This window comes from Typopeltis vanoorti, chromosome 4 (assembly GCF_054136105.1).
Source record: "Typopeltis vanoorti isolate ZY-2024b chromosome 4, IOZ_Tvanoo_1.0, whole genome shotgun sequence".
Lineage (NCBI taxonomy): Eukaryota > Metazoa > Arthropoda > Arachnida > Uropygi > Thelyphonidae > Typopeltis > Typopeltis vanoorti.
The window spans coordinates 28,826,859-28,845,956 of NC_143552.1; the positions used below are offsets into that span (position 1 = coordinate 28,826,859).

Consider the following 19,098-nt stretch of genomic DNA (forward strand, 5'->3'; position numbering starts at 1 on the left):
ATAATAAATAACAGATGGGATAATGTACATCCTTGTCTCACACCAGATTTAACATTAAACCATCTTCCTGTACTTCCTTCAATTCTAACTGCTGACATACAACTCAAATAAAGCTAAGTATTGCTTGATATAATGCCCCATCGACACCATATAACTGCAGCGTATTGAATAGCTTCTCTCTTGGCACCTTATCATATGCCTTTTCCAAATTGGCAAAACTTAAATACAGATCTTTGTTATATTCCCATGCTTTGTCTACTATTTGTCGTAAAGTGAAGATCCAATCCTGACAGCCTCTGTTTAGCCTGAATCCAGCTTGTTCTTCACCAAGCTTTTCTTCCACAATTCTTCTCAACCTTTTCTCAAGTATACTTGCATAGATTTTGCCAGGAACACTCAGTAGGGAAATACCTCTGTAATTCTCACGTTCAGTTTTATTTCTCTTTTCATATATGGGTACTATGAGAGCTCTACTCCAATCATCAGGAATTCGTCCCTCTGTCCAGGCTTTCTGAACTATGCAGTGCAGCCACTGTAAGACTCTTATACCACCATACTTCAGCATTTCTGGTCGAATATCATCTACTCCTGCTGCCTTTCCACATTTCAAGCCTCTGATGGCTTTTTCTACTTCAAGTATGGATATGTATTCCTGCCTGCATGCCTGCTGCAAATATCACTGCTTGTTTCATTTAGCAGTTTTTCAAAGTAATTACTCCATACTTCAAGGATATCTTTTTCTCCAGTTTTCATGTCACCTTTATCATCTCTAAATACTTTTACAGCACTCTTTCCTCCATTCCTAAGCTTCTTCAACAACCTCCAGAATATTTTGCCACCTTCTTGATATTTATTTTCTATATTCTTGCCAACGTCCTCCCATGACTTTTGTTTAGCTAGTTTTACACAGTGTTTAGTATTCTTGCATTTGTCTCTATATTCTCTAAGAGCAGAAGCTGACTTATTTCAGAGGAACTTTTGATATGCTTTCTTCTTTTCCTTCACTGCCTCTTTAACTTCCTGTGTCCACCAGGGAGTTCTGATTTTTTTATCCTTGCAGACAACCTCACCACATGACTCTCTGGCAGAATCAATCAATGTTTTCTTCAGAGTTTGCCACTGAATCTCTAAGGTTTCATTCCTGTTCTCAAACTCTTTCATTTTTTCTTCAATAATCTTTGTGTATTTTAGTCTACAGTTCACATCTGAGAGCTGCTCAACGTTTATTCGCTTAAAAACTTTCTTACATGTTATTCTTTTCAATATGAAATTCAATTTTATCCTGCTCAAGACTAAATAGTGATTGCTTCCAATTTCAAATTCTCTGTACACTCTGGTGTCCTGCACCAGGGAGAAAACATCACTATCAACAATAACATAGTCAATGAGACTTTTTTTATTCCTAGCTTCTTCTATCCATGTGAATTTGTGCACATTTTTATGTTGGAACATGGTGTTAGCAATAACCAGTCCATGTCTTGAGCAGAAATCCAACAGATATTTGCCATTATTATTAGCTTTGCTCTTTTCTCCAAATTTTCCCAAAATATTTGTGTGTGTCTCACAATCATTTCCCACTCTGCTATTTAGATCCCCAACAATGGACCAACTTTTCCTTTTTCATTGTGTCAGTTGCTTTTTCTAAAGCATCAAAATATTCCTCCACTTCTACCTTAGTAGAACCTTCTGTGGGACCATAGGCACAAATAAGTCTCATTGTCCAGTTCCCCATTCTCATATTTGCCCACATTACTCTACTTACGACTGACTGCCATTCAAGAAGATTAGCCTCGTATTTTGTGTTGAATACTATGGCTACTCCTTCTTTTCCTTGATTGTCATTGCCTGAATATAACATTTTGTATTTATTGCTCAGAAAGATCTCATCTGACTGAAACAAAAAAGACCAGTTTTGGTCTTTTTTGTTTTAGTCACCCCTATTATGTCGATCTGGTACTTATCTAATTCCTCAGCTAGCTCCATTTCTTTGCCATTCAGGCTTCTTACGTTGATAGTACCGTTCTTTAACTCTGGTGATGTTGATTTGGGGTTTGTTTTCAGATTTGTTCCAGTACCTGACGTTTCGCTGATCGCTCTGGTTCTCTGGCGAAAACAACAGGGGCCTTGTTTAACTAGGCGATGCCCCAGCCGGCATGAAATTTTGTCATGTTGTACCATCATTTTTTATTTCGGTTTAACCTATAAGAATACAATTTGGTTGGCTAAATCCCAAATTGCCAGCCCATCCTCGTTCGTTCGGTATCCAAGTAGATACCCAACAGAGTGCACCACAAGAAGGTGAGGATTGGACATTAGGTCAGAAGCCCTGGTCGGTTCTCCGCATTCCTTTAAAGGCTATGTGGAGGTCTCCTCTCAGTTATACAGCTTTGACCCTTAAGCACCCCAATTATGCTATGTGATAAACATAATTGATGATTTGCATTGATCAGGTTTATCACTTTCTTTATTACTGGAGCTCTGTCTGTTGTAATAGATGTAATAGATACTTTACTTCTGACAGAAATACCAGATTCTTTCATTTTATTTTGAAGAAGGGTTAACATCTATCAGCAGGTATAGAACTGTTAATAATCAACATCAGCTGCTCCAGTTATGTTAAAAATCCTGTCAGCTGAGCCACTTATGTTCTCTCTCTCTCCCTCTCTCTTTCTCGTGGTAAAAGAGATCTATTTTTTTATATACCAAGTATTAAGTAAATATAAAAGAGTTCATCTGAGTAGTGCAATGACTTTTAACTTTATTATTTTTAGAATCCAAGTAATGATTGACTTGAGACCAAATAAAAAAAAATACACATTTAATGAAACTGTATAAAACTATATACATGAAAAATATGATTAAATTGATATCTATAAAAATAATAGGATCCAAGGCCTTCTTAAATAGGAATTATACTTTGAGATCTCTCTATCTGTAGTAGATAAATTCATTCCCTTTCTCTTTCTCTGACACATTCTGTTAATGGTTTGTTTCACATGTACTTAATCAGACCGAACATTTTGTTTTCACAACAAATCCGATAAACATTAAATGCTCATTATTCAGTTCTTAATCAAGCCTTTTCTCAAAATATAAAGCTTTTTTACTTCCACAGGACTGTGTAGTGTTTTTCTTATTTAGCACATATTGTTCCATTCATGGGGTGCTTAAGGGTCAAAGCTGTATATAACTGAGAGGAGACCTCCACATAGCCTTTAAAGGAATGCAGAGAACCGACCAGGGCTTCTGACCTAATGTCCAATCCTCACCTTCACGTGGTGCACCCTGTTGGGTATCTACTTGGATACTGAATGAACGAGGATCGGCTGGCAATTTGGTATTTAGCCAACCAAATTGTATTCTTATTGGTTAAACCAAAATATAAAAAAAAAATGATGGTACAACATGACAAAATTTCATGCTGGCTGGGGTGTCGCCCGGTTAAACAAGGCCTCCTTTGTTTTCACCAGGGCGAACAACGAAAAGTCAGTTACTGGAACAAATCTGAAAACACACCCCAACTCAACATCACCAGAGTTAAAGATCGGTACTATCAACATAAGAAGCCTGAATGGCAAAGAAATGGAGCTAGCTGAGGAATTAGACCAGATCGACATAATAGGGGTGACTGAAACAAAAAGAGACAAAAACTGGTGAGATCTTTCAGAGCAATAAATACAAAATGTTAAATTCAGGCAATGACAATCAAGGAAAAGAAGGAGTAGCCATAGTATTCAACACAAAATACGAGTCTAATCTTCTTGAATGGCAGTCAGTCTCAAGTAGAGTAATGTGAGCAAATATGAGAATGGGGAACTGAACAAAGACTTATTTGTGCCTATGGTCCCACAGAAGGTTCTACTAAGGTAGAAGTGATGGAATTTTTTGATGCTTTAGAAAAAGCAACTGACACAATGAAAAAGGAAAAGTTGGTCCTTGTTGGGGGATCTAAATAGCAGAGTAGGAAATGATTGTGAGACACACACACAGATATTTTGGGAAAATTTGGAGGAAAGAGCAAAGCTAATAATAATAGCAAATATCTGTTGGATTTCCACTCAGGACATGGACTGGTTATTACTAACATATATCATGTTCCAACATAAAAATATGCACAAATTCACATGGATAGAAGAGGGAAGGAATAAGAAAAGTCTCATTGACTAAGTTATGGTTCATAATGATGTTTTCTCCCTGGTGCTGGACACCAGAGTGTACAGAGGACTTGAAATTGGAAGTGATCACTATTTAGTCTTGAACAGGATAAAATTGAATTTCCGATTGAAAAGAATAACATGTAAGAAAGTTTTAAAGCGAATAAAAGTTGAGCAGTTCTCAGATGTGAATGTGGACTAAAATACACAAAGATTATTAAAAAAAAAAATGAAAGAGTTTGAGAACAGGAATCAAACCTTGGAGATTCAGTGGCAAACTCTGAAGAAAACATTGATTGATTCTGCCAGAGAGTCATGTGGTGAGGTTGTCTGCAAGGATAAAAAAATCAGAACTCCCTGGTGGACACAGGAAGTTAAAGAGGCAGTGAAGGAAAAGAAGAAAGCATATCAAAAGTTCCTCTGAAATAAGTCAGCTTCTGCTCTTAGAGAATATAGAGACAAATGCAAGAATACTAAACACTGTGTAAAACTAGCTAAACAAAAGTCATGGGAGGACGTTGGCAAGAATATAGAAAACGAATATCAAGAAGGTTGCATAATATTCTGGAGGTTGTTGAAGAATCTTAAGAATGGAGGAAGGAGTGCTGTAAAAGGAGTTAGAGATGATAAAGGTGACATGAAAATGGGAGAAAAAGATATCCTTGAAGTATGGAGTAATTACTTTGAAAAACTGCTAAATGAAACAAGCAGTGATGACAGGACAGTGGTAAAAAACACTGACCAGGCATGCAGTCAGGAATACATATCCATACTTGAAGTAGAAAAAGCCATCAAAGGTTTGAAATGTGGAAAGGCAGCAGGAGTAGATGATATTCGACCAGAAATGCTAAAGTATGGTGGTATAAGAGTCTTACAGTGGCTGCACTGCATAGTTCAGAAAGCCTGGACAGAGGGACGAATTCCCGATGATTGGAGCAGAGCTCTCATAGTACACATATATATAAAAAGGGAAATAAAACTAACTGTGAGAATTACAGAGGTATTTCCCTACTGAGTGTTCCTGGCAACATCTATGTAAGTATACTTGAGAAATGGTTGAGAAGAATTGTGGAAGAAAAGCTTGGTGAGGAACAGGCTGGATTCAGGCCAGCTAGAGGCTGTCAGGATCAGCTCTTCACTTTACGACAAATAGTCGAGAAAGCATGGGAATACATGGGAATATAACAAAGATCTGTATTTCAGTTTTGTCGATTTGGAAAAGGCATATGACAAGGTGCAAAGAGAGAAGCTATTCAATATGCTACAGTTATATGGTGTCAATGGGGCATTATAAGTCAGCAGTTAGAATTGAAGGCAGTACAGGAAAATGGTTTAATGTTAAATCTGGTATGAGACAAGGATGTACAATTATTCCCTCTGTTATTCATTATTTATATGGATCACATTATGAAGGAAAGTAATATTAAACATGATATCAAAATTGGAGATGTTAATGTCAGCTCTTTGCTTTATGCGGATGATGTTATATTTTTAAATAAATCCGCTACAAGTCTGCAAGATTCTCTGACTAATTTAATAACTGTTGTAATAGATATGGTATGAAGGTCAGCAATAAAAAGACAAAGACAATGAAAATAGGCAGAATCATTGAAAATGTCAACTGTGTTGTGAATGGAGAACCTGTGGAACAAGTAAAACATTTCAGCTACTTAGGCATGGTTTTTAGTGAAGATGGTAAATTAAATATAGAAATAGACAACAGAATCAGCAAAGCTGGTATGGTGGGAAGTGAATTGAATAAATTCAAATGGAATAAGAGCGAAATTAGTCAGAACACTAAATTAGCTGTATACAAGACAGTGTTCAAATCAGTTTTAACTTATGGATCTGAGAGCTGGGTCAGAAGTAAAACACTTGACCAAAGACTAGATACCGCAGATACGAGAGTCCTGAGCTTGAACAGATGGCATCAATGGTAATATCATATTAAAAACGAGGATATTAGAAAAGAAATTGACATTGTCAGCATCCAGGAATGCGTTAGCAGAGCTAATCTCAGGTGTATGGTCACTTGAACAGAATGGGCAAGGAAAGATTAGGAAAACAAGTGTTCTCTGCCAGGTTGGCAGAAAAAAGACCCAGAGGCAGACCAAGATATTGGTGGATTGATACGGTACAAAGTGCCTTAGACGATAGAAATATAAGATCTGATAATGTTGGAGTCTTGACAAGTAACAGACTAAATTGGAGCAAAATTGTAGATAGGAAGTTGGTAATGATGTAATTTTTTTTTATGTAGTACTATCATATCCTGTACACTCCTTGAATGTACATGGTAGAAATTTGATGATGATGATGTTATACTTCTAAATAAATCCGCTATAGGTCTGCAAGATTCCTTGACTAAATTGAAGAACTATTGGAATAGATATGGTATGAAGGTTAGCAATAAAAAGACAAAGACAATGAAAATATGTAGAATTGTTGAAAATGTCAACTGCGTTGTGAACGGAGAACCTGTGGAACAAGTAAAACATTTCAGCTACTTAGGCAGGATTTTTACTGAAGATGGTAAATTAAATATGGAAATAGACAACAGAATCAACAAAGTTGGAAATCAACTGAATAAATTTATATGGAATAAGAGAGAAATTAGCCAGAACACTAAATTAGCTCTATATAGAAGACCGTGTTCAAACCAGTTTTAACTTATGGATCTCAGAGCTTGGTCAGAAGTAAAAAACTTGACAAATGACTAGAGACCGCAGATATGAGAGTTCTGAGAAAGATTAGATGCGTGAATAGATGGTATCAATGGCAATATCAAATTAACAACGAGGATATTAGGAAAGAACTTGACATTGTCAGCATCCAGGAATGTGTTACAGAGCTGATCTGAGGTGGGCGAGGAAAGATTAGCAAAACAAGTGTCTCTGCCAGGTTGGCAGGAAAACGACCCAGAGGAAAACCAAGATATAGGTGGATTGATACGGTACAAAGGGCCTTAGTCGATAGAAATATAAGATCTGATAATGATGGAGTCTTGAGAAGTAACAGACTGATTTGGAGGAAAATTGTAGATAAGAAGTTAGTAATGATCTAAATTTTTCATGTAGTACTATCATATCCTGTACACCCTTTGAGGGTACATGTCAGGAATTTGATGATGAGTTTTTTGTGCTTAAAATGTATCTGGGATGATATTTAAAAGAGTAATACAAAACTCAAGATCATTAGGTTATGTGAAAAAAAACTAATATATCTGACTGATTGCAACTCTGCATTTAACTGTGAATATAATTTGAAATTATAATAAATAGGCTACCTGGATAATGCATGTAGAAAAATGAACTCTTAAAATAATCTGAAGGGAGAGGAGAAAACTACTAATGATTACACTGGTCTTAAAATAAATACAGAAAAAATGAAATAAATACAAATTTGGAATTCTTTAATTTAATGTAAAGAATGAGGTTGCTTATTACTGCATATTTTTTAAAATCATAAATTTATAATAATATATAATATAATAATACATATTAAATGTGTATTATAACTTATTACTAACTGTCCTCTCTTCTCAAGAGTGTTGTGTATGTGTATATATTGGGGGGGGAATTAAGTTAGTGAAGCAAGTGTTTAAAACAACCAGATTTAACCAGCTTTTTCACAATAAATGAAGTATATTTTTTATATGAACCATGTTCAACAATGAACTCCAAGTTGCTCGCACTCACAGTTTCAGAATAAGGTAAAATAATTTGAATCACATATATTCTGAGAGATACTTTTTGTGTTCATTCAACTGTCCTTTAAATTTGTTTAATAGTGCTATATATATATATATGTGCTATATATATCAGGGGCACATATTTAGGGTGTGCGGTGCACATCCAATAGCAATATCTGCGATACTATATTTTTGCATTTGTTCCTGTTAAAAACTCCCCTAATTGTTTCCAGGTTTAGTGTGATTTCTAAAATTAAACATAATATACTAACAAATTTAGTTTAATCCTTTATCCAAGTGTGAGCAAACAAAGTTTGCGCCTGAAAGTAACTTCACGACTGGGTAGTACAACACCGGGCAACTCGTTGCAAAGGTGGAGCAAGCTTACATCACTCCTATCTCAGTCTCTCCCATAATGCAAAACACATCTCCTTGCAGATATCTATAATGTTATGCATTAAGGGTAGGGCCACTACCCAGACTAGTTTCGAATCGACCTTTATTGAGGTCTCTTCAGTGGGAGCCAGGCCCAGATGAGGAGATACCAGGCAGAAGCAATAGCAAGGTCATCTCTACCTATAGGAGTTGCCAAAAGGCATGCCATCTTTTTTATTAAATTACTCTGGATTTAGAGAAAGATGTTGTAAGTTTATTTTTCACTTGGTTAGACTATAATAAATTTAGTTTAATCCTTTATCCAAGTGTAAGCAAACAAACTTTGCGCCTTTAAGTATCTTCAGGACTGGGGTAAGGTAGTATAACACCGGGCAACTCGTAGCAAAGGTGGACCAAACTAACATCACTCCTATCTCAGTATCTCCCATAATGCAAAACACATCTCTTTGCGGATATGTATAATATAATGTTATGCATTAACGGAAGGGCCACTACCCAGACTTCTTCCAGGTATCTCCACATCTGGGCCTGGCTCCCACTGAAGAGACCTCAATAAAGATCAAAACTAGTCTGGATAGTGGCCCTTTCCTTAATGCATAACATTATACATATCCGCAAGGAGATGTGTTTTGCATTATGGGAGATACTGAGATAGGAGTGTTGGTAGCTTGCTCCCCCTTTACAAGGAGTTGCCTGGTGTTGTACCACTTTACCCCAGTCCTGAAGATACTTTCAGGCGTAAACTTTGTGCTCACACTTGGATAAAGGATTAAACTAAATTTATTATAGTCTAACTGAGTGAAAAATAAACTTTCAAATGATATACTAACGCTTCACAAAAAGGACACTTTTCAGCTAGTAAACATTGCATCACATTCTTGTTAATAGCTCAGGTGTGCGGTCACAAATACAGACACCTTTGAGCCCTAATATAATATATATATAATTTGTTTAATAAAACCACCCAGAAGACAAGCCAGGGTGTGTGCTGAGACAATAGCACCCAGAAATCAGTGGCTGAATCCAATCCAATGAATCATAGTCATTTGTCATGAGTTGCTGTTTTTGTTTTATGAGTTTCATCTGTTTTGCATCCATGAGTATGTACTGATGTGTTTAGGACATGACATAAACAAGTTTTTAATATATAATTTTTTATAAATAATCTATAACTTTTTTTGCCCATATTTACAATGGGAAACACTGCTGATGATCTACTGAATGTTCTGTTTACTGCCAGAGCTTTAGGGGGGTTGTATGATTATAGTCAAAAGGTAGTTGGAACTTGTGTATAAATAAGTAAAGCAAGTTATTTCAGCCTTTCTTTGGTTCAATCCAGAAAAATAATAATTTCCCAAGTGATTGCATTTTCCCATTTCTGTGCGTATTATAGTTGGAACTTGTGTATAAATAAGTAAAGCAAGTTATTTCAGCCTTTCTTTGGTTCAATCCAGAAAAATAATAATTTCCCAAGTGATTGCATTTTCCCATTTCTGTGCGTATTATATGACTGTATTTAAAAATCATATCAAAATTTAAATTATCTGTGTCTCACTCTAGTATTTGCAAACGATAATCTAATCTCACCAGGAAGTGTAAACCCTTTGTGCTTCTCATATAAACGGCACGCATGAAGCATAGCTACATAGCTATTGTTCATTTGACCTTTATGCTTTCCGTATTTAAAATTATATTAATTGATAAATTAAAGTATTCAAAGTTATCCTACAATTAATCACACCGGACCAATTTCATACATCAATAAAAATGCAATTGTATGGTGAAATTGAAATTAATTGTGTAGCATGGGTTGCATAAACCACATGCAACCTCAATGGGTATGCAGTCGTGGATAGGCTTATGTGTTCATCAGACATTTTTGTAATAGATTTCATGGTTTGATATGAACACAGATGGACAAATGCACTCCTTTATCACATCCAGGCATCTATGAAGTGCCCTGTTCTTGCCATCAAGCCTACTTCGGACAGACAGGAAGAACTGTGGCCATCCACCTCAGTGAACACAAAAAATATATCCGACACTTTCACTATGGCAAGTCGGGTCTGGCAGACCATGCTTTGGATACCCCCTGCACACAGGATCAATTGGAAAGAAACAAAATTAATGCACAGAAGCTTCTACAAGTCAGAGAGGTTGTTCCTGGAATCAACAGAAGCCTTAAAACATACTCCAAACCTTAACAAGTATGGCTGTATAAATCTACCAAAGATTTGGGAGACATTCATCTTAAGACCAAATTAATATTTATTACTTTTATTTTATTTCATTTTTTCAAACTTTCTAAGACTATCATTTGGACTACTATTTCAAAACTTTGATTTTTTTTTTTTTTTTTTTTAAACCTAGATGGTGCCATATTAGGACTTTAGTCTTGTGTTGCACGTTGCAATTACTTTTACTAGCCCCACTGTTACACCGGATTGTGGTTGTTTTGCATTTGTAACAAACTTTGTGTTGTGTGCTCTGAAGATGCTGGATATAATACCAGCAAAATATTAGCTTTTAAGTTAATAAATAGTTATTTTCTTATCCATCTGTGTTCATATCAAACCGTGAAATCTATTACAAAAAATGGGTATGCAGTTTCACTGATATATATATAAATGGGTATGCAATGTCACACAACACACACAGCATTTGCTTTTTTGTTTACTGCAAACTCAGGCAGTGTAAGACTGACATTTCCATTGCTATATTCTCAATCCTACAAAGACTTGTTTATTCACTGAATTCATAACCAGATTGATCAGTTCAATCAAAGACAATACAGGAATATTTTGTATCAATCGCAGCATGTTATAAACAAGCTTGTTGTATTTATTATAGGATTTCTGCCATGAGATGTTAATGGGTAACATTTACCAGCAAAGCCTGCTAACACACCATGAAATTAATGCTCAAGAATTACAACTACGGATATGACGTAGACTAAATGTACATGTAGCTACATGTACGTAGACTTAAAAACTTGTTACAATTTTATTAACACCGTGCAACAACTTACCATTTTACCTGAGCTGCTTTCTGATTCATTATTTTTTCTGCACTTGACCAACTAAAACGTACTAACTGAGAAAATCCAAACACAGGATTGACGGTTTCAGAAAGAAAGCGTTTTGTTACAGGATCTGAAATTTCAAAATGACATAAATGCACCAAAGACAAAACTAATTACACAGTAAATTTAGAAAAAAAAAAAAAATACATATATACAGTCCGGTCTCTTTTTATGCGGTAGATACGTTCCACAGAAAACCACATATAAAAAATCGCACAAAAAGACCTAACTTACGTTGGAAAATTAGGGATACGTTCTATAATTTTCCAAAACCGAAGCAATGAATTAAAATAAACCTAAAATCACATAAAAAAGTTTATAAAAATTCAGGGAAATAAGAATGCCTAAATTTGTTTTAAAGCTTTATTCATATAATTTTTATTGAAAAGTAACTTTTTTTTTTCTTACATTATTTCATCAGACTTATCATCACTATTAGACAATATTCGGCACTGTTTGCAAACTGGTGCGAAATCACTTTCATCACCAGAAGAGATGGTCAGTACATTAGATCAGTATGGTAAAGGCAATGGTTCTTCACAAATAGAATTAGCTTAACCTTCGTTCTGTGCTGATTCTTTTTTCTTCTGACAATGAATCAGTGATAAAACTTTGTGATGATGAGTTGACTAATTTGTATACAGCTCGTGATATCCAGACATAGTTCTTTTGCTGATTCTAAAAAAAAAAGCTTTGAAGTTTGTATTGGTTGTTGCAAAGCATAGTAGTTGTTTTTTTTTTTCCAAGGTATCCAAAGGCATAGTCAGCTAAAGCTGACTGACCACACTCATGGCAGCTAGGTGGATGTTAGTAAATCTCCCAGTTTGACATAATATGATGATAAGTTGTAAGAATAAGGAACTTAGTAAATACCTGCAATAGAGAGGGGTGGTAGGGTATCTTTGAGACTGCAGAATGAGGGTAGCCAACTGCATATGAGGTTTGAATGTAGTGCAGAGGTTGTACTTTCTTTTTTTTATTTAGATTTTTGGCTAGTTTTTCTGAGGAGCCCTGGATATAAGGAAGAATGATGACATTACTGTAGTCTGAGAGGGATGCAAGGAACAATTAATTTGTTGATTTTTTTTGTACTGTAACCATTAGAAAATAAGGTCTGGCAAATAAATGAGAGTTCAGCTATAAGAGAAGCCTGGGTAGAACAGAGACTGGAGGCAGTAGTGACAAGATATTTGATAACATCATATTGCTGAGAATAGAGGAGGAGGAGGGGGGGGGTTGATGGAAAAGTTTATATGTGGGTGGGTTTTCTGTAAACTGAGAAAAAAGGGTGCCATTGGAAAGACATACAATTAGAGTATCTAATTGTATGTCTTCCCAAGGCAGGCTGTTATTTTCTTCTACATCTATAGTGAATTGGATTCTGGGGTGCTGTCTGTTGAGATGGGGGAGGAAGGAGTCTAATCTAATGTGTCTGAGCCATATAGGGAAAACATCAGTGTAACTTAGCTAGATAGAAGGTTTCAGAATAGCAATATTAAGAGTATGTTTTTCAAAAGGCTCTACAGAAAAATTGGCTAGAGGAGGAGGAGAGTCCATAGCTGTACTCTCAATCTATTTATATAAATAGTATCTTTTCAAGTGAAGCCATCACTTGGAAAGATACTATATCATTACACAATATCATTATCGTTTAAAACTAAATTTTGGATTAAAGATTTAAAATGAGTGGAATTTTTTTATATAAGACAAAGATTGACTACTAAGTGAGATTTAAGGATTTAGCTAACTTAAAAGAGGAGGAGTTTAGTAGCATGTACTAGGGACAGTACCATACACTATGTTGACAAGTATTTGACCACCTAGTTGTGGTATAAAAAAAAAAAAATGCATTTCAATTCATAGTGGCAACTTGGACCCTTTGAACTGAATGGCAACAACTATCCTTCAGGGCATGCTTTCAACCAATTTCTGATATATATCACAACAGGAATATTCTGTCATTCCTCACACAAAGCTACCCTGCTGCTGATGCCAATGACAGCTGCTGTGGTCTGGAGCGAATCTGGCATTCCAATTCATCCCAAAGATGCTTGATAGGGTTGAGGTCTGGTCTCTGAACTGGCCAGTCCAACACTTCAATGCTGTTTTATTTAAACCAGTCTCAGACATGCAGTGCAGTATTGCATGGAGCACTGTCATGCTGAAACATGCAATGGTCACTGCTGAAGCACCTCCACAACATCAGAAGCATCAAGTTGTTCAGTCGTCCACCAATGGACCAAGCCTCATCCAACTGAAACTTATCCATACCACTACCGAGCCTCCACTAAACTTGACAGTCGGAATGATGCAATTTTGCCAGAACCATTCCCCAGGTAATCTCCAGATCCAAACAAGACCATCAGTGTGAAACATTTGGATGCATGATTTGTCACTCCACAAAAGCCTTTTCCAATCATCTAAAGTCCATAAACAGTGCGAAAGGCACCAGTCCAAACGTCATTTGGTATTGAGGAGGGTTGTGTGTGGCTTGTTCACAGATGCTCTGCCATGGTAACATAAGACATGCAACTCTTGCAGACAGATGTCCCTACAGCATTCTCCAGGTCGACTGCGAGGTCTGCCATTGATGATGCTCAACCATTCCAAGACAGCTAGTCGATCTCAGTCAGTGAGTGTCGGTGGCCTTTTCCTGCAGTGGTAGTACCATCTATGAATGACATGAGCAACAATGGATTTTGGTATACTGAGTAGTCTTTCTGTCACCCAACTACCATCCCACATTGGAAGTCTTCATTTCAACTGAACATGGCATCTTGACACAGAGTACAGTGCAAAATATGCAGCACATCCCACCTTTCATTACCAGACTTATGCAGACACACTCTAAATATCTGCATGTGATAGGATCTGAAATTTGCATGGCATGTAAGGTGTACAACTACTTTTGTCAACATACTGTACATCTAATATCAAAAAGATCAAATTAATTGTTCATCATATCTCTCTCAAAACATGCAGACTATAGTAATGTCATTATTCTTATATCGAGGGCACCTCAGAAAAAATAACCAGAACTCTAAAAAAAGTACAATCTCTGCACTGCATTCAAATTTCATTGGAAGTTGGCTGCACTCCCAAGGGTCCTCTACCTCCCTCTCTGTTCCAGGTGTTTACTAAGTTAGTTGTTCTTGAAAATTACATAATGTTCAAACTGGGAGATCTGCTGCCATAAGTAGGATCAGTCAGGTCTAGCTGACCATGCCTTCGATAACTTGCACAAAACCATTTTGAAAAAAATTACTGTTTCACCAAAACAAATATGAACTTAAGCCTCTTTTTAGAATCAGCAGCAGATTTAAAAAGCCAAATGTCAATAAATATGGTTGTTAACCTCCCTACTGGTGAGGTGAATGAAATAGTGAGACCAAATCGCACTTCTCATCCATGTTATTCATCAGGTTACAGAATCGTATCCAGATTTAGCTGGACGTCTATATACAGGGTGTTCGGGATAAATTTGACATATTTATAATTAATTATATTTTTCCGTAAGTTACATGTATTAACACACACTTCTCTTCATTTAAAAGTTTGGACCCTTCTTCATTCATATACAAGATGTCAGAAAGGATGGATAGCTGGAACCCACCTGAATCATGGAAGAGAATAACTTGTATCATGATGATTCGTGCCCGCCATCAAAATAAGGATATTACGACTGCTGCCCAATGCTCCCTGAATACAGTAAAAACAATCAGGCATGAACTAGAGACTTGCAATGGTGACTACGAGGATGTAGCAAGAAGAAAGATCCCTAGCAGACGATCTGATTGCGTTCGTACAGCAGAATTCCTCGCAAATCTGCAGGAACAGGTGTTGAAGAACCCTGGCATTGGAATTCGGGCTTTGTTCGTGGAGTTGCTAACTGTAGTCAAGCCCTGGATAACAAGGGTAGCCAATGGTAGGCCGTATGTATGGCAGCAGGATTCGGCCCCTTGCCACACCTCTGGGAAAAGTCAAAAATGGTTGTCTGAAAATTTCTACGACTTCATCAGTCCAAATGTTTGGCCTCCAAACTCCCCAGACCTTAACCCCATGGATTATTTTGTATGGGGCGCAGTTGAAAAAGACACCAATCGCACTTCCAGTAATACAAAAGCCCAGTTAATGGATAAAATTAAAACAGTTTTTGCGGCCCTTCCCAGGGAGACTGTAGCATCAGCTTGTTCGAGGTTCCGAAGCAGAATTGAAGCTGTGATCGATGCTAATGGTGGTTATTTTGAGTAAATCTTGTTGATAGTATTGTAATTAACTCTGCCTGTAATGTTTTTTTGTCAATTCATTAAATTTAATAGATACAAAGAAGATTTTCTTTTTCCTTACGAAACTGTCAAATTTATCCCGAACACCCTGTAGATGTCATAGCTGGTTGGGGGGTTAAACTTCCCAAGATCTAGGAAATTCTTAGGCCTCCCACCCAACAGTACCCATAGAGGGTACCCCCCATAGACTGTGAAAGCCTTCAAGGTTTTCAGTCTAATTTTTTCGCTTATTATTCTGTGCAATTTTGCATGTGTTGCACAATTTTAATATCATTTTCCTGGTGATATCTTAATGACTGAGATGAAATATAGGATCAATTATGCTTGTATTTATATGCTATATTCATTCATAAATTGAAACCTAATAATAAAGTCTATCACTTTTGCAATATCTTCTTCACACAAAAAAAATATTCATTCATAAATTGAAACCTAATAATAAAGTCTATCACTTTTGCAATATCTTCTTCACACAAAAAAAACTTCTCTGACCACTCCCATCACACTCAGATCCCTAAAGTGTGATGCAGAATGCTTTCCCACTAGTATAATATAATATAATATATACAGCCTATAATCACTTCAATTCAAAAAATGCCAATCCTCACATATTTAGAAATGCAGAAATGGCATTAGTCCCTCTCTATCCACATTTATCAGTTTGAATATGTCAAACTGTTCAAACCAATATGCATGTACTTAACATGCATATTGGTTCGTCTCTTTTCTCCAAATTTTCCCAGAACATTTCTGTATGTCTTGTATTCTTTTCTTATTCTGTAGTTAAGATCTTCAACAAGAGCTACCTTTTTATTTATTATTGCTATTATCACACCCTCCATGAGTCGGCATTCATTGTGGGAGGGTCATTAACAGACAACATATATTTATCATACTGAATCTTAAAATCCTTAACATTCCCTGCATTAACAACATATTCCAGTAACATGTTCCATTCAGCCACAATTCTACATGTAAAAAATTTACTCCTCACATCCCTCTTCACCACACACACTTACATAACTTCCAAGGATGACCTCTGGTTCTTCCTCTCTTGCCGTCTACTCTTTTTATACTCTTTTTATAATCCCCTCTGGATTACTCTGAAAAAATCCTCTCACTAACTAAATGTCTATCACATCACCTCTTTACCTCCTATCCACCAAACTTTGCAATCCATATTCCTTTAACTTCTCTCCAGAGCCCAGATATCGTCTTAGTCACTCATCTCTGGACTCTCTCCAATGTTTCCACATCACAATAAAAAACAGGTGACCAAACGTGAATACAGTAGTCCAACCACTTAACCTTACATGTTAGTGTACTTTTTATCAGAGCAGCAATACAATATGCAGTCTGCAACATTTGTAATATGTCCTCTAAACTTCAGTCTACTGTCAACCATCATTCCTACATGCCAAATCTTATCCACCACCTGCAGGACAGTATCATCAATATAGTACATAGCCTTAATATTAAAACTACAACCCCACTCATTTGTCCAAGCCGAAATTCTATTCAAATCTTCCTGAACGGAATTAACATTAGCAGTACTATTTATGATTCTTCCTAACTTTGCATCATCAGCAAACAACTGAAGATCTTCAGTCAATCCACATGATATATCAATTACAAACAAGATAAACAGCAAGGGCCCAATATCAGAGCTCTTGGGTATGCCACTACTGGTCATCCTCATTTTTTGAGACACTGCTCCATCATACACAACTTGCTGGTATCATTCAGAGAGCCAATCTTCAATCCATCTAACAAATATACTATCCATTCCCATCCTCTGTAGCTTGTACACTAACTTATGTGGTAATCTATCAAACACTTTTGCAAGGTCCAAGAATATCCTGTATATTATTATCACTGTACTTTAATTTCCTCTGCTTAAAAACTGATTTTCTCCAGCCCCACTCTCCTAACAGCAAATTCATCCTCCTAGGAGATTTTAATGTCCATAACACCAACTGCCTTTCCTCCTACAATTGTACGATCTTGCAGGCAGAGATGCTGAAACATTTGCCATGTTTAAGCATCAATGACCTTATACAACTTGTTCACATGCCAACCAGAATATCAGATAACCCAACACTCCCCAAATACCCTAAGATCGCTTCCTTCCCAATGACCTTTCCAAATACACAATGAATGTAGTCAGCCCCCTGTGTAATTCTGACCACAATTTAGGGCTCATCTCCTTCCCCCATGCAACAATGCTTACATATCACTCCCACACAATAGTTTAGTGCATAATGGGACAGCCACGAGACTGCTATGCTTCATTCCCATGGTTGGAGTATTGTTTCCAGTCTTCCAATCCAAACATATGCACTGAACGTATCACCAAAGTAATTCTCACCGGCATGGAAACATACATTCCCCACATTACTCTGAATTGCAGTCCCCTATCTAAACCATGGTTCTCCAAAAGATATGCCAAGGCTATAAAAATGAAAAAAATCAAGCATACCACAACTGGCTCAAATCAAGACCCTTCAGTGCTTATAAAAATGAAAAAATCAAGCATACCACAACTGGCTCAAATCAAGACCCTTCAGTGCTTATACTGAAGCCCAAAACCGATGCAAGAAAACTATTAATGCTTCCAAAACAGAATTTAAAAGGGCAAAAAGCAGGAAACTTGCAGCCTACCCAAATGGCAGCCATGCCTTTTGGTCTCTTGCCAAAGCAATTGGTCGTCACTTTTGTCCTACACTATTCCCACCCCTATCATACCAAGATGGCTCTATTGCATCATCACCCACAGAAAAAGCTAATCTCCTGGCTTCACACTTTGCCTCCAATGCATGCATAACTGACAACAGAAAATGTCCCCAATACAATTGCCACCTATATCCTTTTTCCAGAAAGAGATCAGAAAATACTGTCTAAATTAGACACAAAAAAATCTCCTGGCCCTGATGGCATTCCTCCACTTGTCCTGAAAGTCTGTGCACCAGAACTGACTCCTATCCTATATCCTATTTGATGGTTTATTCCATCACTTTAGATAGGACTGAGGTCAGTAAGATAGGCAGTAGTTAGATAGCAGTGATTTGTCACCCTTCTTAGGAATGGGTTGAATATATATAATCCAATTTCCAGGCTTTGGGATATATATATAACAGTGGAGTAAAAGAGTATGTGCAGGCAGCATATACTCTTTTACTCCACTGTTATATATGTTATATATATCCCAAAGCCTGGAAATTGGATTATATATTCAACCCACTCCTAAGAAGGGTGACAAATCACTGCTATCTAACTACTGCCTATCTCAATGACCTCAGTCCTATCTAAAGTGATGGAGAAAACCATCAATTCTCAACTCCTACACTACCTTGAAGACACCCAGCTATTAAGCGACCACCAGTACGGATTCCGTCGCTGCTGATCAACAGGAGATCTACTGTCATATATCACCCATCTCTGGACAAATGCCATGGAGAAATTTGGCGAATCTCAAGTGGTCGCCAAAGC

General features: G+C 36.8%; 1 protein-coding gene across 1 annotated transcript in view; it reads right to left on the reverse strand.

Annotated features, from left to right (window-relative positions):
• The window catches only part of LOC150107187 (ribonuclease H2 subunit A), a 229,108-nt gene that overhangs the window by 15,353 nt on the left and 194,657 nt on the right, over positions 1-19,098 (reverse strand). Inside the window, exon 7 of the mRNA XM_090391728.1 lies at positions 11,270-11,393. Within this exon, the coding sequence (XP_090247854.1) occupies positions 11,270-11,393 (124 nt within the window). The remainder of the gene's footprint in view (positions 1-11,269; positions 11,394-19,098) is intronic.